The sequence below is a fragment of the Lytechinus pictus genome, chromosome 11 (genome assembly GCF_037042905.1).
Source record: "Lytechinus pictus isolate F3 Inbred chromosome 11, Lp3.0, whole genome shotgun sequence".
NCBI lineage: Eukaryota > Metazoa > Echinodermata > Echinoidea > Temnopleuroida > Toxopneustidae > Lytechinus > Lytechinus pictus.
Window position 1 is genome coordinate 26,135,059 of NC_087255.1, and position 26,245 is coordinate 26,161,303.

General features: G+C 36.3%; 1 protein-coding gene and 1 long non-coding RNA gene across 2 annotated transcripts in view; both read right to left on the reverse strand.

The window, feature by feature from the left end:
• The window catches only part of LOC129272040 (receptor-type tyrosine-protein phosphatase delta-like), a 52,066-nt gene extending 41,253 nt beyond the window's left edge, over nucleotides 1-10,813 (reverse strand). Inside the window, exons 1-5 of the mRNA XM_064107068.1 lie at nucleotides 10,510-10,813; nucleotides 5,150-5,398; nucleotides 4,069-4,200; nucleotides 3,450-3,605; nucleotides 560-697 (exon numbers count right to left, since the gene is read on the reverse strand). Of these exons, the coding sequence (XP_063963138.1) occupies nucleotides 560-697; nucleotides 3,450-3,605; nucleotides 4,069-4,200; nucleotides 5,150-5,398; nucleotides 10,510-10,804 (970 nt within the window). The 5' untranslated portion in view covers nucleotides 10,805-10,813. The remainder of the gene's footprint in view (nucleotides 1-559; nucleotides 698-3,449; nucleotides 3,606-4,068; nucleotides 4,201-5,149; nucleotides 5,399-10,509) is intronic.
• A 9,126-nt stretch (nucleotides 10,814-19,939) lies between these two features.
• LOC135155981 (uncharacterized) lies at nucleotides 19,940-25,412 on the reverse strand. The gene is made up of 4 exons (XR_010295103.1): nucleotides 25,259-25,412; nucleotides 22,771-22,910; nucleotides 22,060-22,204; nucleotides 19,940-21,460 (listed from the first exon to the last, which is right to left on the reverse strand). It is a non-coding gene; the product is annotated as an uncharacterized LOC135155981 (long non-coding RNA).
• Nucleotides 25,413-26,245: the final 833 nt, after the last annotated feature.

Consider the following 26,245-nt stretch of genomic DNA (forward strand, 5'->3'; position numbering starts at 1 on the left):
AAGTGTGTGACACTATATTTGTGTACAGCTATTGCGGATTATCACTTATATACATGGTATATGAGCATGGGTATATTGAAAATGTCACAACTTTCCTGTTTTTACTTCGAATTTCAATAAAATTTTCATAATTATGCTTTTTTTGCTTGGAACACGAGAGAGTCTATGTCGTAGAGACAACGGCCGGTTAAACAATTTGATTACCTAGTAGTTTGAGCCTTTTAACATACCCATATTATCAACTATGTATACACTTTTTCATTTTTTTAAACAATGTTTTACAAAATACCTCGCATTAAAAGAAAACTTGCATATATTTTGGTCAAATTAATAAAAACTGTTGGAAGAAAAAAATCATATGCTTGCAATATTACGGACGTTCAAATTATTTCATACTACATATTATCAGCCTATCTAATCGGTATGAGTGTGAGGGTACATGTGTGCATGGTGTGAGAGTGTGTGTGTGTGTGTGTGTGCACGCACATTTTCTCATAATTTTTTTTTAATTTCTTTAGAATTTTTCATGGAAAATAATATTAGAAAAGAATTTATTAACCTTGGCAATTGACGCCTGTCCAGCCATCTGCACATGTAGTCCCATTCATACATTCCCCTGTATCCTTCTTACAGATGTTCGTTGGGCCACAGTGGCATTCTTGCAAGCAGTTCGCCCCATATCTCCCTGGTGCACATTCTTGTAGAAAGTAAATGAAGTGGAATATTATTATATATGTCTACACATGTTTATTCATAGTATGGACAGCATTCAACAGCATATAAATAGATCATTGAAAACAAGCACTAATAGAAGTAAACATCGACACATTTGTACTTTTTACTGACTCTTGCATTGCATAATTTTGCAAATACATTGAATTTGATCATTATTTATATATGTATATTAATTTTGATATGGCAAAACAATTTTTAGCCTTGATAATTGGTATTCTGCTAATTAAGTTGATAAACTTCATGCTAAACAAGAATGCTGGGTCAAATCACCAATGAAACACTAGGCTTGTTTGTTTTACAATCCTCATTGCATAACTCTCATATCAAATGTTTTACCTCAGATTCTCAGTTATAGAAATTTAGTATGATTATACGAATCATTAGTTTCAAAAATAGATTCTTTGGTGATTTTTAACTACATGAATATGTACTAGGTAAAGAAACGAAAAGCAGAAATTCACAAAATATAGACTGCCGTAGGACAAGGGTTAACGGTCATGGCTAAAGTTGAACTTAAAATGATGAATTATGAAACGTTTGAAGTTTCACTTATTCTTCCAAAATAGTCATCACATCCGGGTATGTATGCAAATAAGAGAGCTGATGAATTTCCCCCAATTTACACACTCAATATCTATTTTGTATTTTCATTCTGCTAACTTTGGTGATGAATAGTCTCATAATAAAATGATGATGTTTTTTTCATTAGAAATTGAAATTACATCATAGGCGAAAATAAAATGTGTTATTCAATGAAGAATATCAAAATATTAAGTGTGTGACACTATATTTGTGTACAGCTATTGCGGATTATCACTTATATACATGGTATATGAGCATGGGTATATTGAAAATGTCACAACTTTCCTGTTTTTACTTCGAATTTCAATAAAATTGTCATAATTATGCTTTTTTTGCTTGGAACACGAGAGAGTCTATGTCGTAGAGACAACGGCCGGTTAAACAATTTGATTACCTAGTAGTTTGAGCCTTTTAACATACCCATATTATCAACTATGTATACACTTTTCTTTGTAAAATATTATGTTAATTTCATTAATCAATATAAGCAATGTCCTCTTTGGATTTGTGTTTGTTTATTTTCACTCAATGTACATATATGAGATAAGGATGCCATTTTCAACTAGTCCTCATCCTGCAGAAAATACACATAGACCTAACCAAACATATTATCTCCTAACAATTAATTTTCAGGTGTAAATTTTGAAAACCTGATAGTAGATCAAAATTACTTGGCAATTAAAGCTCAGGCGATGGCAGAATGATGAAAACAAATGCATCCTCCTATTACAAACCAACTATATTAACCAAGCACCACTTGTTAAAAGAAAACAATGTGGTTATTTCATGAAGCATTATAACCTGATCCAAAGATCTCATTTTAATGACATTGTAGATTCTAGATGATGCTTATCATGACTTCCCCGATCCTCCCCTTACTCTTCAACAAAATACTTTAAATGAAACTCAACACAAATTAAACAATGTGACAATGTGTTCCAATGTCAACACTTAGACATTGGCACTAAAGCAGGTACACACTAGAAATACATGATTCTTTGATGAGAAAATACTTGACCTTAACACTTCTTGTGCTGAGTAAAAGGCACCAATCAAAAGGATAAGGGCATTATATCATATTCTTGTACGTCAAACATGTCTTTGGTTACCATCTGTACTGATCCTACAAAGGTTAGGTTTTTCTTTATTGCTCTTAGCATTAGCATATGCAGGGGGTAATTTTTTTCAAGTAGTGATTTTTATTCACAGAAAAAGAAAGAAAGTAAGTAAGTCTGGGTCTTGTCCCCATGTTGTTACATAGTAATGACATCCGGGAATGACATCCACTTGAAGGGATGGTCCAGGCTGACAATATTTATATCTCAATAAATAGAGTAAAATTCACAGAGCAAAGTGCTGAAAACTTGATCAAAATCGGATAACAAATAACAAATTTTAAAGATTTGCATTATTCAGCTCTTTTGTATTTTATTACATGAAACAAGGTTTACTCAAAAAAATTCTACCAAGAACAAAAAAACAATTGGATTGACAACTGATTAAGTGAATTAGTTATTTATTGCCGCAACTTATTTCATCATAATGGAGACACATCATTTATACATGTATGAAAAAATGAAAGATGTATGATTTCATTTAATAACATAAGAAAAGGAAAGTGGGGATGTGACATCATCAGCCCACCTAATGAATATTCATGACGATGTGCACATAACTGATTTCACAAAATATTGATAAACTTTATAATTCAATAACTTGTTATTTGTTATCCAATTTTGATGAAGTTTTCAGCATTTTGCTCTGTGAATTTGTTTCTAGTTAGCTAGATATAAATATTTTCAGCCTGGACCATCCATTTAAGATCGTTTAGCCAGCCTCTGTTCCCTATAAATGATGAAAAAGACATTGGTGCCACATTGATCTAGGTTTTTGAACACGTGGCATGTGCCTCCAGCTAAGTGCACTTCTTTGCTTTCCTTTTCTTTTGACTTTATATTATCTATTTAATTTGGTTTGCAGAGGGAGATCACACAAAACAATGCCAGTCACACTGACAAAACCGATTCCGTACCGACCAACGCTATTACGATATTTCCAGTAACATACATCGGTCGTTTTGGAGTTGGTTTCGTTGTTGTAACTGCATCACATAGGATGATCTCAGAGTGTACCTCTTGTGCAAACGATCCCCATGAATCCCGCAGCACATGTGCATCCAAAGGGGTCTGGTAGGCAGAAGAGTTTTCCCCGACACGCTAGACTGTGGTCATCTCCTGAGGTATCACAGGAAAAACTGCCATTTTGTCCAAACCGGTTGCTCCCCAGGACTGCAGTGAAAATGGCGATGATAAATAGACAAAATGTCGTAAATATGTTATGCCATATGGAGTGTAAAATCAACTTTTCTCACATTTAATATAGGTGAAGCAAAGCAAATATTAAGCAAATATATTTTCTCCACTCGTAATGAGGAATCCATGAATAAGCTTGAACTACTCGTTTTCCTAATTTTTCCACTTTCTCTTCTCCCCTCCTTTCTCTTCTTTTTCTTTTTTTCTTCCTTCCCCCTTTTTCCTTATTTTTTTTGCGCCGCCCAATAGGGGGAGGGGGCATGCAGCCCCTATGGCCCCTTGCATCTGCATGTGCAATTGAATACGGTTAACCCCGAAGTATAGTGTAGATGCTAAGGCCCCTACATGGATTTGATGGGAAGTTGGGGGAGGGTTTTCGTGTATATGGTCCTGAGAATGTGGACATACTTATTTCTTGGTTCAATTTAGGAAAGCTTACCTTGATCGCATGTTGTCCCGCTAAAACCAGGAGGACATACACACTCCCCCGAGTCTACATCACACCTGCCTCCGTTAAGACACTCAGGACAATCTTGTTCACAGTCAGCTCCCCAACGGTATGCTGGACATTCTGTGTAAAGTAACCCCTATTATTATTTACAATGCAAGGGAACATGTACAATTTGAACGAGAAAATAAGCACTGGTAGTGCAGTCCCTATACAAGCACTGTAAGTGCTAAATTAGCACTTCATTTTTTACAGTATATCCCATGCTTATCACTATTATTCATAAAAAAATGTTTAAGAGATAACAAATTATCCTTTTTTCAATTCTAAACTAGACTAAAGAATGGGTTCTAGTGGGAAGTTCTGAGTCTTTCGCGATATAGATCTAAACACCTGAACAAAACTAAAGTTAGGAATTTTATTTTTGAAATCTTGATGGGTTTTATTGGAAAATGTCGAGTTGATTGCGACAAAAAGCATTCCAGAACAAAATGAAACAAGAATAATGCAGAATTTCAACCCCCCCCCCTCCCCCGCCGCCAAAAAAAAAACGAGTTTTAGAGTTTTGCTTTGGGGTAAGGGAGTTTCAATAAACCCAACCCCCGGTCCGTCTACCGGTATATGAAAAGCGGTGTTTAATTGGCACAAAATCCTCTTAGGCGTGTTTCAAGTGTGTTGAACTTTTAATTCAGAAAAAAATCAACTGATCCAAACTTGATTTGTTACATCCTTGTTACATATGAATGTGAAAAGACACAGGAATTTAGAATAGGCCTACTGAAGGAAATTGCTTTTAGAAAAAGGAAAACTAAGCTGACGCACTTTGTTGCATGACTTCGCTTTTTTTTTCTTTTCGTTCCTTATGGTAATAACAACAAAGCATACCAGGCCTGATATTAACAAGTTATTTATCTGTTTTTAAACATTTTTTTTCTTCAATGTAACAAAAGATAAATTGCCATATTCTAATTTGTTTTAGGTTTATAATGTAGGGGAGCTAAATGTGCTTCAGGAAAAGAAAGGCTCTTCATTCATGGTGAAGATGCAGCATGAATATAAAGTGTCAACTTACTGATGATATGAAGGAGCTGTATTGCTTGCTTGTCTGCATCCCATCTGTGTGACTGTATAAAACATTTATATAATCCAGCCTTATCCATCTGTATATTTTCCAAAGTGAGACTCTGCTTTCCTTTAGAGCCAGATATTGAATCCCCATTAAACCGCCACTTGAGTGTGTCAGTCATATCTGTGTTGAAATGGATTGTAACAGTTTCTCCGAGATGGGCAGTCAAGGTGGTTTGTTCGGGAGTGATTGTTGCTGTAAAGAAACAGATTTTTTCTAAAACATTGGAAATCGCATAATATGACATTTAGACTAATATGATTGAATGTTTTAAAGGTGAGCTCTTACTTAGGAAAAATATTTTAAAAAGAGAATTGTAGCAACTAAATTTACCGTGAACAAAATCAAACAAAAAGTTTTAGTATATCCTATTCATTGAGAGAGTCAAACATTAAACTGATTACCAATCAACTCTATCAGGGTCTAAATATTTAAAAACGAGAGACAATATTAAAAGGCAAGACAAAACTTATCAACAAAATGAAAAGAAAAAAACTCATGCATCTCAAACCTTCAACAATAACGTTGGCCTACCTGAAGTTAAAATGCAATCTTGACAATCCAAGGATTAGTATAATAGTTAAAGGAAAGTTTACCTATTTTGGGGCATATAATTAGGGTTATACTTCGTAATTCCGAAGGTTCGTAATACCGAAACACGCAAATTGCCTTTACCTCGATGTTCGTTAATCCGAACATTTGTGGCGTTATTCCGAAGGTTCGTTATTCCGAAGGTTTGATAATCCGAAAACGAAATAAGGTTCGATGTTCCGAAGGTTCGTTAATACGAAAACGAAATAAGGTTCGTTGTTCCGAAGGTTCGTTAGTCCGAAAACAAAATATGGTTAGTTAATCATTTAGTTTTCGGACTAACGAACCTTCGGAATTACGAACCTCATTTTTTTCGGACTTACGAACCTTCGGAATTATGAACCTCATTTCGTTTTCGGACTAACGTACCTTCGGAATTACGAACCTTCGGAATATCCGAACCTTCGGAATAACGAAGCTTCGGAATTACAAATGTATGCGATAATTAGGACCTACTAGATATGCTGCCATACCAAACATACGATTCTATTAGTTACGTCAGGGAACTGAGATACCAAACGTTGATTCTGCATCATTTTCTATTATGTCTTAACTTCAATTACCAATATATCTTTTGTTCGCTGTTCTGTTAGCAGCGCAGATTTAATGGTAAGATTTTTTTAGCATTCTTTATCTTCAGAAAATATGAATTACAAGCCACCGGATTTTATTGATAAAACGACAATCATACGCGTATACTGGGGGGGGGGGACCAAAAGCTTCGATCTCTGTTATATTGGTTGTTCCGCGGAACTCCGTTGGCTCCACTCACCAATTACAGAGACCGAAGTTCTAACTTGATCTGTACAGGGACTCAATGGCCAAGTGCGAGTTGTGCGAAAGCAGAAGTAGATCTTAAGTCACTGTTTTTATTTTCCTTTTAAGTTTATTCTCTCAGTTTGGTGCATTTCAGGCCAAGACGGAATCATATTCGTGCTATAGTAATAAGGTGTAGTAGATCCGCTTTGTATCTAAATGTCTTTTATTAGCTAAAAATATATAAAACAAATGTTTAAAAACTCCTCAAAACAGACGACTGCAAGCTATCTAGGAGGGGGGTTCACTTCCCCCCCCCCCCCGATATGCGAAAGTGGGGCAGAAAGAAGAAGAAAAGAGAGAAAGAAATAAAAGGAGAGAAAAGGAGAGAAAGAAGAAGAGAAAGAGAAAAGGAGAAAGACGGAACGAGAGAAGGAAAAAAAAAGAAGGGGGGGAGGGGCGCCGAATCAGCGTTCAACTGGCATGACTGGGGGGATCGGGCGCCGAACTGATGTTCAACTCGGGGGAGGGCGCCAAATTGATGATAGACATAGGGGGTGCCGAATTTATGTTCGACATTGGGGCGCCGAATTGATGCTCGACATAGGGGGCGCTGGATTTTTTTACTTAGGGGCGCCGAATTGATGTTTGACATGGGGGGTGCCGAATTAATTGAACTGGGAGGAGGGCGCCGAATTGAGTTTAGACCTAGGGGCGCCGAATTGCACAGGGGGGCGCCTAATTTATGTTCGACATAGGGGCGCCGAATTGATCTTCAACGTAGGGGGCAATTGATGTTCTAGCTATTGGCGCCGAATTGGATATAAGGGGCGCTGAATTTATGCTCGACCTAGGGCCAGCGCTGAATTAATGATCTACCATGGACGCCGAATATATGTTCGACATAGGGGGGCGAATTAATTGAACTGGGAAGAGGTCGCCGAATTCATGTTAGACCTAGGGGCGCCGAATTGATGTTAGACACAGGAGGGGGCGCCTAATTTATGTTCAACATAGGGGCGCCGAATTGATCTTCAGCCTAGGGGGAGGCGAATTGATGTTCTGGCTAGGGGCGCCGAATTTAAGTTCGACATAGGGGGGCGCCGAATTGAAGTTCGACATAAGGGCGCCGAATTAATCGTCAACCTAGGGGCTCCGAATAGGAGTTTGATATAGGGGCGCCGAATAGGAGTTTGATATAGGGGCGCCGAATGGACGTTCTGCATGGGGGCCGAATTGATGATCGACAGGGGGCCGCCGAATTGATATTCAACCGAGGGGCGCCGAATTGATGTTCGACAAGGGAAGCCGAATTGATGTTAGACATAGGGAACACCAATTCGATGTTTGTCCTTAGGCGCCAAATTTATATTCGACCTTTGGGGGCGCCAATTTCATTTTCAACCTAGGGAGGGGGCGCTAAATTCATATTCGACCTTTGTGCTCCAATTTCGTGTTTGACCGGGGGCGCCAAATTCATGTTTCACATTAGTTTGGCGTTCATGCTTGCAGCAAATGTATAGTTAGATGCCCATCCAGTTCTTGATCACCAAAAGTGCTAAGAAATACAAAAATTTAGGTCAGAATATCAAAAGTTTTCGTGTCGCCCTTCGCGCTACCATCAATTGATAGTTAGGTGACGATCCTGGTCATGGTTAGAAAAGTACTTAGAATGTCCAACTTTGGACAAAATATCTACTGAGATAGATACCCATCCTGTTCTTGTGCTTTTAGACTTTCCAAATTTTAGTCAGATTATCACAAATTTTCATCTCTCGCTTCGCGCTCGAATCAATTGTTGCGATGTACGTATATCCATCAAGTTCACGGTTACAGTTAGTGCTTAAAATGTCCGATCGGGAAACATACAGATTGAAATACCCCCCCCCCCCCCATTGCCAAAAGCTACATCCGCCCCTGGTAAAGAAATTACAGCTCCCGGTCACATAATTTTAGTAAGGCCTACTCTGACGAAAATTTAAACTAAATTAAAACCCCAAAAAGGCAAAGTGTTTAAAATTCTATGCTTTCTGGTCGCATTTATTCTTTTTAATAAGTGGTATTACAACATATTCATGGATATTTTTTTCATGAACCCATTACAAAATAGTGATCTTCGATGACATTTTTTCACGTGATTATGAAATAAGATATTTCAACATGTATTTAAGACACCTAAAGTTGCCTGGCGGGGGCGACATTTTCCGAAAAGTTCACAGGGGTGCAAAAATTAGGTCGGGCCCCCGGAGTACAAATTCATGAATACGCGCCTGACGTAAAATTACTACATAAGCAATATGTCAGTTGCCATGGATATGGCCACAATTTGACAATGAATGCTCACCATCTTGCATTTCTAATCAAGTGATTTTTTTTATCATTTAAAACGACAAAGGGCACACTAATATTGAATATAAAGTCACATATACATGTATATTCTCGAAAGGCGCGTAGCCAGGGGGCGGTGGGGGCTATCGCCCCCAAAAAGAAAAAAAAAGAAGGAGAAAAGGGAGAAAAAGAAAAAGCGAAGAGAGAAATGGGAAAATGGTATAGCTTTATTGTTTTTTTCCTTTTTTTGCCAAAAGAATAAAATCCTAAACGAGATGTTCTTCTCTTTCTTCATACAAAATTTTGCTTCCGCGCTCTGCGCGGAAAAAATGTAAAAATTGCCTTTCCCCTTTGTTTTCCACACCTTTTTTCCCTTTCCCGGCCATGGGAATCGCATTCTTGACAAAAATTATGAAGTATACATGGGTGTAAATAGTATGAGAAGTATTCTTTTGTTGCACTGACTCAAAATTTCGGCTATTTTTATTCAGAGCGGGTAAACTCCCGGTAAACTTTTATACCGTCACTCGATCCCCGAGTCCCCAAATGCTATTTCCCCCGCTTTTCAGACAGCAATTTTTTGACAAAGTATCTGCTCATAGGGGGGGCATTTAATTCGTGCCGTTCTATATGCAAACGTTGATACGATGAAACTTTATTCTAAATTTATATCGCTGCACATCCATCTCCTGTCCTGTTTTGCACCATTGATTCGAAATTTTGAATATCACTGAAATATGTACGGCTTCAAGGACAGCATTATATCAATTACTGATGGAGCCACCCTACTAAAAACAGACTTATAAATAAATAACTAAATAGTTTCTTAATCGTACAAAAGGAAGCGGTTAATATCATTAGCGAAATTACAAAAACTTTTTTCTACCAAAATAAGTCACAGAAGTTCCCGTGCTTCGCGTGAATGAAGGAAAGTCCCTCTTTAAGTTTGCATCATCCGGGCATCATCCCTTTCACATTTGAACTACATTTTTCTTCGTATTATTTAAGAAATATAAAAATTAGAGCAGGTTAAAGTTTCAGAGAAATTTCTATAATTCAGAGCTTCAACGCCATCATTTGCGGGAAGAAATGTTTCCTCCCTGCATATACCCGCATCTACTCTGTTTTGCGAGTTAAAGAAATTCAATGTGACCTAAAGTTAATACAATCAAATCTGATGTGACTAAGGTAGGCATTTTATAACACTGCTGTTCTCTTTTATATATATATATATATATAAAACGTCTTAGCTTTCGCTATTCCTCAATCTTTTCCCATTTTGGGGCGCTCATCTTTTCTTTTGAAAACAGGTTTTGTTTTTATTCACAGCAATTCAAATTAATTCGAGTTGATAAGGTTATTAGAGACGCAAGAGAGGTCTTCTTTTGATTAAAAATTTGATGAGATATCAAAAACTTCGCACTCCGCGCGGGAAGGGGTAAAATCCCCCTTCCTTGCACCTCCCCCCAGGGAGCGCGCTTCGCGCGCTCTGTAAGTGTTGGCACGCTTCGCGTGCACTTACCGCCCCCTCCAAAAGGAAATCCTGGCTACGTGGTTGATTATCGATGTAACAAAGGACATTATTAGTGACAGTTTTGGGCATCATTCTCACAAAATGGGATTATTCTTACCATTATGCATGAGGACAATAGTTGAAGTATCATGCGTTTCTCCTTTATACTCGACGCCTATACGAAATGCACCCAATGCATTGATACCCTGTGGTTGTCGGAAATGAAACCTTTTACCATGAGCTTCATTTGACATTTCGTAACTCGGGAGACCTGTGGACTCTGCAGTCTTGGTGATACGGTCAAATGTAATAGAGTCTCTTAGAGTAGCATGTTCTTGTCCAAGGTAGATGCTGATGTACTGATCATCAGTGTTAAAGGGGTCCAAAAGAGGGTGGTTGGTTACTACAGTCATGTCTATGTTGACAGCTAAAACACAAAAGAAACAATACAGGAATTAAACAAAATCTAATAAATAATTTATCAAATATCAAAACACCATCTTAAAAGTGATGAGGGAGATATTGCTGTTGAAACTGCCCTTGATAATTTAACGCAATATCGTAGGTTGAGTCTACATTATACTTTTTGCAAGATAGGCCTATATGCCAGGGGAACTCAAATATTAAAAACTGATTTGAATGCCTTGAGGTATCGCATTCAAATTTGCATAAACTTATCATGTATACTCACAGAGGCGTCAGAGAGATTTTACGTAATTATAGTAAAAGCAAAGAATTATGGTTGGTGAACTTCACGGAACTTTAATCATATATGCGAGTTTCATAATTATTACAATTGTGTGATGTCACACACGTATAATGTAAAATCCTCGCAAAATAAACCAGGGATATTTCCCTGCATTCAATATAGTTTAGACACAAGATTTTTTCACCTTTTTACGAAGCGAAAAAAAATACTATTTGAAAATAACAATTTACATACTTTTTTTTATCACAGGACATAATGCTGAAATATGACGTCACAAATTCAAAACTGAAAAGGAAAACCCTAATATCCCTATCATCCCTAATATTAAATATTATATAGAACAACGCCGTCTGCGTCCCGAAATGCGCTCCCCTGTTACTGGTGTCGCTCTTCATGTACTCATCACGCAATTAAAGGGGTATGGAGACCGTGCCTTTTCATCTATTGCTTCATGCCTTTGAAACCTCCCTTTTTTGCTTCGTGAAATTGACAGCGTAGAACTCTTCAATTGTGCCTCAAACCCCACTTATTTCAGCAAATGCGTAGTAATTAACTTATTGGATGAACCTGCGCCTATGAATGCTTTTGAACAGAAATATTGGCGCAATATAAATGCCGTGGATCATCATCTTCATTATTTCAATTATAGGTTTTTTTGCCAAACATTTATTTATAAATAACCATATTGCTTTCATATTAGGGCCTACAATTTATTTACCTCATACAGGCCCTACTAGTAAAACATATTAACCTGAAACCAAGCTATCAGCTATAAACATGACAAATGATGCCATAGATGGTGATTGTTCGTCTAAAGAAGATTATTGAAAAGTCGATCAAACACTTCTTAACCCGGCCAGTTTCCTTCCTTTATTAAAGTCGGTTTCCTGCCACCTTAGCAACTTGTCCGGTTGCCATGCCATTACATGTAACTATGCGTGCCCATCTTTAACCTGTAATGTCGGATATAAATCAAGCTTGTACAAGTGCCATTCTCTTAAATGTCATAATTATGTGCGTGATTGTTTCAAAGTACTTGAAGGAAAATGAAGTTTGTTTGCCTGGTATTCGTTTGCGCCCAATATTTCCTGCTTTAATTTCACTAAGATCGGCTGGTGGACCAATGTCGACCAGGAAATTGCACACAATTTAGGGATGTGTACTCTCTTTCTCCTCGTAAGTTGTGTGGTACACAATCTATCAGATTGGTATTTTCACTATGGCCAAAAATAATATGTTTGCCATTCACTAACTAATCAATATCTGACAGCAGAACATCATTCATTAGATTTCATTTTCATAATTCTTGGGCTTTTTTAAAAAGTATATTGCAACAGTTTTGAATTTGAATAGCAGGCCTTCAAGCAATACGGGCCTAGTTTGGCATTCAAAAGTCATTGAATCATGTATGCCAAGTCTGTCCCAAAATAGAATCTCATTTGCATACCACAATTTTGGCAGATAACTGTTTTGAGTTAACTATTAAGATTCTAACGATTTTAATTAAATTCGCATGCTTGTTTGATTTTTCTCTTCTTATACAGATGTACTTTTTGTTGGGGGTGTATACTTGACGTTTAATGCTCTTTACAACAGTTGTTTATTGTTTGATATTGTCTTAGCTATTGGTTCCCTATCTGTGCTGAGGCTTCCTCCCCACCGGTTTGTGTTTTAAAGGGGAAGTTCACTCTGACAAAAAGTTTATTGTAAAAATAGCAGAAAATAATACAAAATATTGCCAAAGGTTTGAGGAAAATCCATCAAAGAATGAAAACGTTATTATAAGTTTAATTATGTGATTTGTGAAGTCATAAGCGAGCAGCTTTCCGACATATCATATGGTAAAACATCAATAAGTTTTTGTTTTCTCAGAAAATCGAAAGTGGCTTTTATTGTACCTTCGGTATATCAATAGTTAAATCATTTCACACACGTTTCTAAAAAGAAAATATTTAAAAAGTCATCATTAAAAAAATGAAATTTATGCAATTTATATTACAAAACAAATGGGGCAGATGCTTTAACATGACGCCACAAATAAAAAAAAAAGGAATTCTATTAAGTTTCTTAATCTTTGATAGATTTTCCTCAAACCTTAACCAATATTTTTATCATTTTTCTGGTATTTTTTCAATAAACTTTTCTTTAGGATGAACTTCCCCTTTAAATAATGACCGACCGGAGTGTACTGTATTATGAAGTGTGTTTGAGGAAATCATGATCACTATGTAAATCAGGAAATTGTGTATTGAATAAATTATCTACGTCTTGGTTTTTCCGTTTGGGGTGTGCGTGTATGATTATCCGATATGTGAGTGTATATGTATATTTTATCTGAATAAATTGTTCTCTTAATGTTATGAAATTATTTTTAAAAAGAATATGAAACTTGTGTACTTCTGTCAACTGGAACGAAAGAGTACTCAGAGATCATTAAAAAATAAGAGATAATTATTCATACAAGTTATTTTTTATATACTGTAGTTTGTTTTGATTTTATATCAACTCAATTTAGAAATTTCGAGAGGTTTTGAAGTCCCTATTTTTCTATATCAGTCATAATGGAAACAGGTAAGAGATGGAAGAGAAATAGCATATTGATCTTTTTATCACACACAGAAACATCCCCCACACGCGCGTGCGCTTTTACCCCCCCCCCCCACACACTGTTAGAAAATTTATCCTTAAAATAATAGAAGTTCCTGCAGCAGAGTCTCGAGAACACCTGTAATCTTACCAGATTGCGTAATCTTACAGGAAATTTGTATTTTGTGTATACATAGAATCTTACAAATTTCCTTAAATAAAACAACCTTTTCCCCTTTTTAAACAGACCTGTTCTGTTAAATTGCAGAAAAATTCCTGTTTTATGAATTTACAGAATGATTCTGTTATTGCTTTCTGCAAAATCTTCTTTTTTCTGTAAAATTACGTTTTTTAACAGTGCGCACACACACACACACACGCATTACACGTTACCCCTGTACTCCTTTTACTACGCCCAATCATGCATATTCATGAAGATCCCTCACATAGCACTCACCCCCCCCCCACACACACACTCACACACACGGGCGCGTGCGCACCTCACACCAAACATCACACCAAAGCATCACACTCTCACCCTCGCACGTTTCCCATCATTGAAGAAAAAATCAACATGAAATAATAATAATCCGCTTTTATGTATAGCGCTTAATACATCGGAACGACGACGTTTCTAAGCGCTTAACAAATAAATTATTACCCCGGTCATCGGATTATGGCATGCCCGCAAACAACGTATGCACTTTCTCCACTCCCTGCGGAACATTCCAACAAGAGTTCCGAGATTCAATTGCTCGGCATCATACGGGGACCCATTTAACACCTGGGTGGACAGTGGCAAAGTGTGGATTCGAACACACGACCCTTTGATTAGGAGTCGAGAGTGAGAACCACTACACCACGACGCTTCCATATCAAGAATATCACGATCTTTGATGTGGGAGCTTATTCATCTGTTCTGATGTAGGCCTTAAAGAAATCAGTCATTTCCTCTGTATTGTTTGTTGAGGTGGTGTATGATATTTTGTAAAGACCCATTTTCATTAATAATGTAAATATTAAAAAATGAAAATTTCTTCAAAATCAATTTCCAATGCTGATATACTAATATTATTAACTGTGTTTAATCTGATCGAATCCTTACAGAAAAATGATATAGGGCTGTGTCTTTGATTGCTATTCCATTTTTAAAATTAAGTGATAAAATCGTAATTTTCTTAAAAACGCAATATTTTAATTGTAATTTCACATCAATTCTTCACAATAAATTTTATTGTCATATACCGTTTTCATAAAGCAGGAAGTGAAAATTATCATTGTAAGTTTCATAGAATTGCAGTTTTCAATTTGAAAGGCTCTTCTATTGCACGTGGTGCTTTTTACACTGAATTTGAATATTTCTCTTGTTCGTTAATTCAAGCACGAAAAAATACTGCACATAATGAATACATGATATAACAGGATAAAGTACTCTTTTATATGAAATGCGATACTTTCCTATTAGTAAATTATTCACAAGACAACTAGCAATAAGGGGGTTCTTCCTTAACTCACACGATAAAAAGATGTTTTGATATGATTAGGTTTTATAATATAAATTTATTTGATTATTAATTGTGGGTGACGGGGAAAATAATGAGAGCCAAAATATATAGACGCCTCCACCTTTTAATTTTACTTGTACCATAAACATCTGCATATTTCGTGTAGTTGATGTATTTTGTGGTCAACTGAAATTATTTATTATTGAATGTACTTTAATGATTTGTGGAATATGAATACTGATATGTTTACAAATATGTACAATTGATATCAATGAAATGCAGAAATCGATTTAATCCATGAGGGTACTAAATTCTTACCCTTTTTCTTTCTAATTGATTTTGTTTTAACCCCTTTTTTGAAGTCCATTTTTGGATATCTAGTTTCCACCTGCAGTTATGAGGTTGCGGATATGTGTTTTGCTAAAATAAACAAACTTTAAATTCCACAATTTTTTTACCTATCTTATATCCGATTTCAATGAGATTTTCTCCGTATGCCTATTTGATTTACTAAAATTCAGTTGCTTTTGAAGTTGACTTGACATATGAGAAAAATGAAATTACATTATCTCTTAAACGTTATTTCCTATGTATCAATACCATGCCAGACAATTGACTATAAACCCCCTCCACTTCCTCTTTTTCACATCCTTCGATAAACTTTCGATTCAATTTTTGCCAAGAAAAACAAAAAAGTGAAATATCCCTCTATTTCACCATCTATTATTATGCTGATAATGGCTAAAGATGTTCCGCCTGGATGTTAAAGGTTATCCTTTTGTGTTTGCATTTAATAGATCAAACTTGTCCCCAAAGCGATGGTTTAGCCAGGAATTTTTCAACAGGGGAAGCAGGGCCAGAGAGCGAAGCAACCGAGCGGGGGAAATATTTAGAAGGTGCTAGCCACAGCTCCGGTGGAAGGTTTATGTTCCTTCCGAAGGAACATAATTATTAGTATCAACATTTATGAAAACGGTATTTTCTGAACACTATAATAAAATGTTAGGGCAAGGGTTGTGGGGACGAGTAAAGCAACCATGCAGGCGCGTAGCCAGGGGGGCGGTGGGGGCGGTCGCCCCCCCCCCCCCAAAAAAAAAAAAAAAAAAAAAAAAAAAGGGAAAAAGGGAGAAAAAGACAAAGGGAAGGGAGAAAAGGAAAGAAGGGCATAGCTTTATTGTTTTTTCTTTCTTTTTTGTCAAAAGAATAAAAACCTAAACTAGATGTTCTTCTCTCTCTTCATACAAAATATCAAAATTGCCTTTCCACTTTGTTTCCTACTCCTTTTTTTCTACTCCGTTTTTCCCCTTCCCGGCCATTGGAATTGCATTCTTGCCAGAAATTATAAAGTATACATGGGTGTAAAGAGTATGAGAAGTATTTTTTTTATTTGCACTGACACAAAATTTCGGCTCTTCTGTTCAGAGGGGGTAAACTTTTATACCGTCACCCGATCCCGAAGTCCCCAAATGCTATTTCTTCCGCTTTCCAGCAAGCAATTTTTTGGCAAAGTATCTGCTCAAAGGGGGAGCATTGAATTCGTGCCGTGCTATATGCAAACGTTGGTACGATGAAACTTTATTCTAAATTCATATCGCTGCACATCCATCTATTGTCCTGTTTTGCGCCATTGATTTGAAATTTTGAATATCACAGAAGTTTCTTAATCATACAAAAGGAAGCGCTTAATATTATGAGCGAAATTACACAAATTTTTTTCTTCCAAAATAACTCATAGAAGTTTCCGTGCTTCGCGTGCATGGGAAAGGAAAAGACCCTCTTCAAGCTTGCATCATCCGGGTATCATCCCTTTCACATTTTGAGCAACATTTTTCTTCGTATTATTTATAGAAATATCAAAATTAGAGCAGGTTAAAGTTTCAGAGAAATTTCTAAAATTCAGAGCTTCAACGCCATTGGCGGGAAGAAATATTTCCTCCCTGCATATACCCGCATCTACTCTGTTTTGCAAGTTAAAGAAATCTAATGTGGCTAAAGTTTTTACAATCAAATCTGATGTGACTAAGGTAGTCATTTTATACCACTTCTGTACTCAATTTCTTTTCATAAAACGTCTTAGCTTTCGCGCTTCGCGCGGTAAGAGGGATTATTTTGAATTCCTCAATCTTTTCCCATTTTGGGGGCGCTCATCTTTTCTTTTGAAAAAAGGTTTTGTTTTTGATCACATCAAGTCAAATGAATTTGAGTTGATAAGGGTATTAGAGACGCAAGAGACGTCTTCTTTTGATTCAAATTTGATGAGATATCAAAACTCCCTGCACCCTGGGGAGCGCGCTCTGTAAGTGTTTGCACGCTTCGCGTGCACTTACCGCCCCCTCCAAAATTAAATCCTGGCTATGCGGTTGCAACCATGCAGGCTTGACGTTTATGGCGGCATCCCCGGAAAATATGCCAACGTTTCTAGAGACCAAGCGAGAAAACTTAAAGGTCAAGTCCACCCCAGAAAAATGTTGACTTGAATAAATAGAGAAAAATCAAACAAGCATAATGCTGAAAATTTGATCAAAATCGGATGTAAAATAAGAAAGTTATGACATTTTAAAGTCTCGCTTATTTTCACAAAACATGAATATACACAACTCAGTGACATGCAAATGAGAGAGTCGATGATGTCCATCACTCACTATTTCTTTTGTTTTTATTGTTTTAATTATACAATATTTCAATTTTTAACCAATTTGACATCAAGGACCAACTTAACTGAACAATAAAATATTATAACAATTGTAATGCCACATGTTCAGGGAGGAATAAAACTTTAATTTACAGGACAATGAGGAGAAAATTAGAATATTACATATTTCATGTAATAAAATACAAAAGAAATAGTGAGTGATTGATGTCATCAGTCCCCTCATTTGCATATGTTTTGTGAAATTAAGCGAAACCTAAAAATGTCATAACTTTTTTATTTTACATCCGATTTTGATGAAATTTTCAGTGTTATATGCTTGTTGGATTTTTCTCTTTTTATTAAAATCAACTTTTTGTGGGGTGGACTTGTCCTTTAACAATAAGGAGACCTAACCATGTTACTTTGATAAAAGCGTGTACAGCGTTATAGAAAACGCATTTAAAAACACTCAATAAAGCAGGGGAGTGAAGTGGATTTTTTATTATTATATGAACGTATGAACGAAGCATTTTGAACTTATAGCACGTTATACAATCAGGGGCGGATCAAGCTTCCGCCAATAGGGAGGGGGGTGGCGAATTTTTTTTTTCATCCATACTTTCCCCGATCGGCCGCTCAAGGTTGATTTTTGTTTGTTTCTTTGAAGAAGTAGTCCTTACAGTCACTTCTTAGCTTGATTGTTATAGTACTAGTATAACATATTTTAAATGTGTAATAATTTTAGAAGCCCGACTTAAGGCCCGTTTACACCGCATCCGGCACGGCGACCGTGCACGGCATTCCGGCACGGCATACGACACGCCGTGCTGTTTTCCAGTTTCCACTGCCCCACGGCACGGCAATAAAGCCGTGCACGGATCCCGTCCAGCAGGCAAAAACCGTCCAATGTACCCATGAAAAACCCCCAAGGCAAAGAAGCCTGCTTCAGGCGTGGCAAGAAGTAATTTTTAAGGATTTTCGTGTATCTATGTCCTATGTATAAATTAATCTTGTCTTGAATTCCACCAAGAAGCATCAATCTGACGGACTGCTCATTGGACAGACACAAATATTCTTTGTTATTCACTCATATCTATACGGGAATTGATCGTTCTATTTAAATGTAATTGAATTTTGTCATGATTAATCTTTTTATTTTACACTTTGCTTTCCATACTTCACTTCCCATTTCTATGCCATTGTCACCTGTTCATCTCATTCCTTAGTTTATCTCATTCCTTACTCCTTAGTTTATATATCAGATTCTAATGCCATTACAACTCCACATGTTTCTATTGTCTTCTCATTTATATTCAGAACATTCTTCTTCATTCATGACCTCGTGCTCATTGGTTCACCTTTCACCCTTAGTTCTTCCACTTTTCTTGATTCTTCTATTCTCTCTGTTTCTATTAGTTAAATTGGTTATACGAAATTATTTCTGAACATATTTGAATACGGTATATTATTTGTTTAAAGGTCAAATCCACCCAAGAAAAATGTCCCTTACTATTTCTTTTTTTTTATTGTTTGAAAAATACAATATTTCATTTATTTGACAATAATGACCAACTTGACTAAACCAATGCTAATTCTACATGTTCAGGGAGGAATTAATTGTTGTTTCTCTTGACAATGAGAAGAAAATTGCATTTCATATTTCATATAAATAAAATACAAAATAAATAGTGAGCGAATGACGTTATCAGTCTCCTCATTTGCATACCGATCAGGATGTGTATATAACTGTTTTGTGAAAATTAAGCGAAACTTTAAAATGTCATAACTTTCTTATTTTACATCTGAATTTGATGATATTTACAGTGTTATGCTTGTTGGATATTTCTCTTTTATTCAAATCAACTTTTTTGTTGGGGTGGACTTGTTTTTTAAAAGCAATGCCAAGTGAGGTCTGGCCCAATAAATAAGAGCAACACTGGACTTCATTTTGTCGACATCTTTATTTTGAGTTTAGTTCAGCTCCAAATATATTTTAGGTTCTTCAGCAATCTACATTATATTTGTTGTTGAAAAAAAAGTGATGCTCATTAATTTATTACAGAAAAAAATAATACGAGATTTATAAACAACAAAAAATGCATGGGGCGTCAAAAAATTTCTTGAAGATGAATGTATTCTTTTTATTTCACAATCAACTTTCTTTTGTCAGTATTCTTCATGTCCAGGGGCCCATTTCAAAAGTACTTTAACATTATGGCAACTACCATGGAAACCACAATTATAATTGGATGTTGCGCCATATTAAAGACAAAGTTATGATAGTTGTACCTCTCTATGAAACAGGCAACAGGAGTGTCATTGCCATTCTGTTTAGAGATGAAATTTTGTTTCTAACATTTTGTCATATTTCAAACAATCCTAGATCTCTGTTTCCAAAATAAAACATTAGTCCAGAAACGTTCCGTCCAGTACCCATCATTTTTATTTTCACAGTAACTGGTTTCATGTGTTGATATTTGATAGTGCATTACTAGTGATCATGTTAATACATGTATTTGCATGAACCAAATTTATGTGATGTGCAAAATGCTCAACTTCTCTTATCTGTGAACAAATCCTGAATTTAAATTCAAGTATAATTTAAGAAATAAATATATTTTTAATAAATGGTGAACATGCTCAGACGATATTTTCCAGATCTACAAAAGAGGAAGATCATAATCCTTCACAATCGTAATTTCTGCAAATTGAGACTGACTTGCAACTGTAACAATGGGAGATGTACATTGGCGGTGGAAGCCAAAAAATAAAATAAAGGTTATCAACTAAAAATTTAGGGGGGGGACCTGTCCCCGCTTCCGCTGCCTATGGAGATGTCAAAGTGAAAAATTCAAGTGGAAATTAGAATAACACATTTAATGGTGTCGTTGTTTATAATACGATATCAGTCATTAAAGTTGTAGATTTCCTGCAAATGATTTATTTCATATGGATTTATCATAAGTAATTCAGATGTAATCATATATACACCGCTTTTAATTTGTTGGTGATGCTGCATGTCTGACATTGCATCTTTTATGTTACAATCGAAAGAGTATTGAGTGATGTCAGAGCATAGAGCTATTAGCTCCATGGTCAGAGGGAATAAGATATCAGCTCTCTTTTTAGCGGTGGAGCATAGCAAGTTAGAGCATTTTCCGTTAACTTTTTTTTTAATCTACGAAACATATTTGGATTCTTAAATTGTGAGATGTTTATAACATCAATAAGAATCGACTTGGAGTTAGATGACACAAAAACTTTAATTCCTATAGTATGTTCAATGTTCAGACGACCGAAATTTAACCTCATAGCAATGGAGCTGGCATTGAGGTAACTTTTACAGTGTGGGACAATGGGGGACAAGCTGGAGAAAAATTTATCTACAGTTATGTTGTCACCATGACTATCAGTGCTTTGAAAATACTGCAACATTGTGTCCTCGATTTGAAGTGAAGTTGGGACTTGAAGACTGGACTGATGTTGCGGACGTGCCTGAGGATGATGACGAGGAAGACTGACCCACGTTGTGGACAGATGTCACCCACCATTCTCCTGCTCAGTTTCTTCCTGCTTGGTACAGGCTTCTCCTGGTGTGTCCACATCAAACACAGGATCCAAGATTGAACTTGTTCTGCTGACAGAAAAATCATATGTTCAAATTTATTTCATATGTTTTACTCATAATAATGAATACTAAAAAAAATCGACTCTCATGTACCAAGTCGATACAGTTTGTCTGTTCTTTACTTCATTAATATTCGAAACATCTTTAGTTTTATTTTATTATATTACATTTTTTTAAGGGTAGTTTTCTGAAGGCAAATGGCTCTCACTTCAAGGAAATGCAACACCCATTAACCTGTACTATTTTACACAGGTAGTCAAGTACAAATATGATAAATCATATTGAATGAAAATGTGGATGTATAATTACAGGAAACGGGTTAATGTAAACATGAGAGAATGAGCCAATCATCAATGTATAATTCAAAATGATTTGTATAGTTTGTATGAGAGCGCTCATATCCGCCCTGCAGAGTGCACAAAGTGCAAATTAATACCATAGCTGTTGCCCGACCGTTTCCTGTCAGAACCCAGAAACTAAACCTGGGTTAAGTGAAGCACAATATCAGAATTCATATTTATAAAATACATTTCTTTGCATGAATTCAAATTGATATACACATATTCTCTCTTCCCTGGGATAAGAAAACAAAATATTGAATATCTTACTCTCGATTATGTATGTGGGGAAGTAGGAATTCCATTGCCTCACTGTACTTGTATTTACGTGCTGCATTTGAGGGAGCTCCGTCACCACTCTTCCTCTCCATTTCTGTCGTTTTTTAGGAAGTTGTCCCTCAACTCGCTACGTCACCTTAAAATAATGAAAAAACAACACGAAATCTAATTCCTATAACCTCTGAAAATTTTCATTTCTGTTTATGACTCATTTCAAGCCCTACCCACCCCCCCCCCCCGAAATATTTCAATGTGAAATTGGACAACATGCTTTTGATAGTAAAGAATTTTGCCTCCATTTTTTTTTGCTTGTAAAAGTGACGTGATATTTATATTACGTATTTGTGAGGAGGGGTTGGTATATATTTTTTGGTCCACATCACAAAGCAAGGTCTCTTTCTGCATTTACATACCCTTGCTCTTGTGTCTCATTTAATTTGTTATTTTTTTTTAACACCAGACTATTTTACACATGTGCAAACAATTTCAAAAATGGCCATAATGACCAAAACTTACCATTGGTATTCATTGAATTACAACAACCAGAAGTTAGCTACAGTTGTTAGATTGTGAACTTGATTTGCTTTCAAACATCCACATACAAATATAACTTTTTTACATTGTTCAATATTTTTCTTCAAATTGATAGTGAAAAAATCGTGAAGTTTGAAAAAAATTAATATGACGTAAAATGATACCAACCTGAGATTACAAGCTGACGCCCAATGTCATGTCATACATCATGTTTTTACTTCTGTATCCTTGAACATCTCCAATCTCTTGTCATACAGGAATGGATTTTTCTACACTTCTAGGATAAGGGCTTCCTCCATGTTGGTTATCTGTCATGCAACACATTCCATATAAATTTTGTTAGCAAATAATAATAATAAAGGTTTAAAGAATTGCAAAAGCGATTAGTGAAAGGCCAGTGCCCAATCAGCAATTTCTTACATTTACATTGTAACTGGCAGGCTTGCTGATCAGGGTCCAATTTTTATAATGCACAAATAGAAATTCTCCTAATTGAAATGATTTTGCTTAGTTGTAGAGAAAAGTGATCGTCTAGAAATTCCTTCAAGAGCTTGAAATAATAATTTTTTATCATTTGAAAAGTACATGTAAACATAGGGTCATGTTAAGAAAAAAAAAGATAGAGGCACAATTTTTTGCCTCCATGAGAGCCTATAAGCTAAGCCATATAATGTTTTTTTAGGGATGAAATGTTTGTTGAATAAAATGTCAGCAAATTATGTCTTCTCTGTATAGTATACGTACCCAATCACTTCAGCCCCCCCCCCCCCAAAAAAAAAAAAAAACCAAATAAGAAATAAACCAATGAAAAAAGAATGAAATTACACAAATAAAGCAATCAATTTTTGGAACAGAAATGTGCAGATTTAAAAGTTATGCCAGCACACAAAGGACATATTTCATATTGAAAAGGGGTCACTTTTGTTCTGGGGGATTTCTATTTCGGGCAAACCAGTGCCAACCCGAACCCCTTCCCATCGCCCCACGATTGAGCTGCCCCTGGATAAAGGAAAGTGCGCTCATTTTAAAATCCTTTACATAATAACAGACTGACAATTTTTGACAAACTAGAAACAATAACTTTTTTTAATGCAAGTTCTCTCCAAAATTATAGTAGCCTAAATTTAGTGACTAGGCCTAGACTCTATATTTCAATGAAAACAATGTCTAACGTTAATTAGCTAAGCCTAAGTATGACGTCATATGGGGAGGACTTAGAGTCTAGGTTTTTACATTATTTATTCGTAGGCCTAGTCTTTTCCAGAGAGTTTGTGGGAAATAACTAAGTTAGCCTTACTCCTTAGCCTTCCACCATTTGTTTCGATCTAGAACAGATCGACCAGAGGGTCCCACAAAAATATGGTCAAACTGAGCAATCGGTCTAACTTCTTTCAGTTCAGGCTACCCAAGTTTCACCACTCCAGATCCCCTCTTATTAATTCCTTGCCACCCTCCTATCTGCCACTCTTGCTGCTGACAAAACGACTCAGTGCCTAGCTCTCATCTATTATAGACCCTACTACTAAAACTAAAGTACTACTAGGCCTACTAGGCTAGGCTAGTCTATATCTTAATATAAATAATTCATCCCGGAATTCATCATATTCGTTCAGAGGTCTAACTTACATGTACTAGTGTTACTAACGTTAGACCTATGTGTAGACTCTAGACTACTGAGGCCTAACGTTAGACCAACAACGTACAGGTCTAACTTTTGTTAACGTTAGTTATAGGTCTACCTAACGTTAGATCTAACTATAACTTAGTAACGTTAGGCCTAATGTTACTGTTAGTTAGACTCTAGGCCTACTAAGTCTAAGTTAAAGATAAATGCCAGTTGTGGTAACGATTTCAAAATGAGTTCGTACAGTCTACAGAATCCAATGAAATGACCACCAAAGTGTCTGTTTGTATAAATAAAAAATATGTGCCAAAGGATTCCGGAAGAAATTGTGTAATTGCTGAGAAATTAGCAAATAAGCACGGGATTTGGGTCAAGCGTCGGGCCGACATTCAAAGCAATAATTTTTAATAATAATAGTACACTGTCCCACGTGCGCTTATCTGTGTTGGTGATCTTCAGTATGAACATTTTTCAGCGTAGATTTCAAGATTTCACAAAGTTCAGTTCATGTAATTGTACCAGATCTAGATCATCGATTATATAGTGACAATTAAGCTCGGTTTTACACACTTTCTCGTGAAATCAGTGTTTCCTGCAACTACTTTCATTTATCTTTAAGTCCTAACTTTTTTTTATTTAGTAGGCCCTAGGCCTAATTACGTTAGGACTTAGGCCAGTCTAATTGATTATCGAGTCTAGACTCTAACATTAGGTCTATAACGTTAGATCTAGATGTAACTTAGGCTAGGATAAACATCTAGCCTATCTAAATTAGATAGGAGCCTATATCTTGTTAGAACTTAGAGTTAGACCGAGTCTAAGCCTAAGGCTAAGCTAACTAGAACTAGTTAGAGTTAGACCGAGTCTAAGCCTAAGGCTAAGCTAACTTACGTTAGATCTTCGTTAGATCATAACGTTAGGCCCTATCCCAGGCCGGCCTTATATTATTTGGCCTTATTTTCTTGTGCTCTACTTTCTGGGGCTCGGTTCTACAGTATGCGAAATGACACTTGTTCTTAATTAGTTGCTTACCAGACCAAGAATTGCAAGATCAAGTCCTCCTTCAGTCACCTCTCTTCAGCAGGTAATACACGTAGACCTACGTGTATGTGCGATTTTGCATTTAACACGTAAACTCCCATAGACTATCACCGCAGGCGATTTGTCGCTTGATCAGAAAATATGTGGGCAATGACGTAATATATCTGGACTGTGATTGGCCAGAAGTGAAAAAACCGTGTGCCGCGCGCCGTGCTCTGAAAATGGCTTGCTGATCGATCTGCAAATCCGGCAAATTACGCCGTGTTGTACAATACGGCACGGCACCGTTGAAGTGGAAACAGTTTCATAGGATTTAGTGGGGATCGATTTTTTTTGCCGTGCCGGATTGCCGTGGTCAAGCCCCCGAAGCTATCGCCATTTTGTTTAATCCATTAGAAGCTAAAATAAGCCCTCATTAATATTAATTTCGTACGATGCTCCCTCGTCGACTGTGGTTTTGTACGTGTATTAGACAATACGCACATCAGCGCAATGACAAAGGTCAACTTGGCAAATTCATTAATGTATTCATTTTGTTACGCGCTCGTGACGCGAAGGATTCAGCGAATCAAGCAAGCGCAAATCTGAGACGATACATTGCGCTCAATAAAGTATCGATATCACAATCGATATCACTTAAAAACAAAGCATTGTTTGTATTGTGTCTTATAGGCCTATGCCGTTTCTAAAAGGGAAGATGAAAAGAGTAGTCTTCAAGTCGTGATTAGTTAAAGAGGTCTCAAGTGCTTTTGCCATCGCCAAATTGTCACATGTTAAGATATTCAAAGCAATCTTAGTTTTTAACAAATGTAAAGAATCAATATTAAGTAATCAATATTAGGGGGCCTACATTATACAAGCTCTGTTTTTCAGTTGGCCCTCCCTCCTAGCTTTCAATCATTTATATTTCGATTTGATAATTGTCTATTGTAATTTTATAATGTTGTCAATTTTTGTATGTACTTCAATTGTGATTAT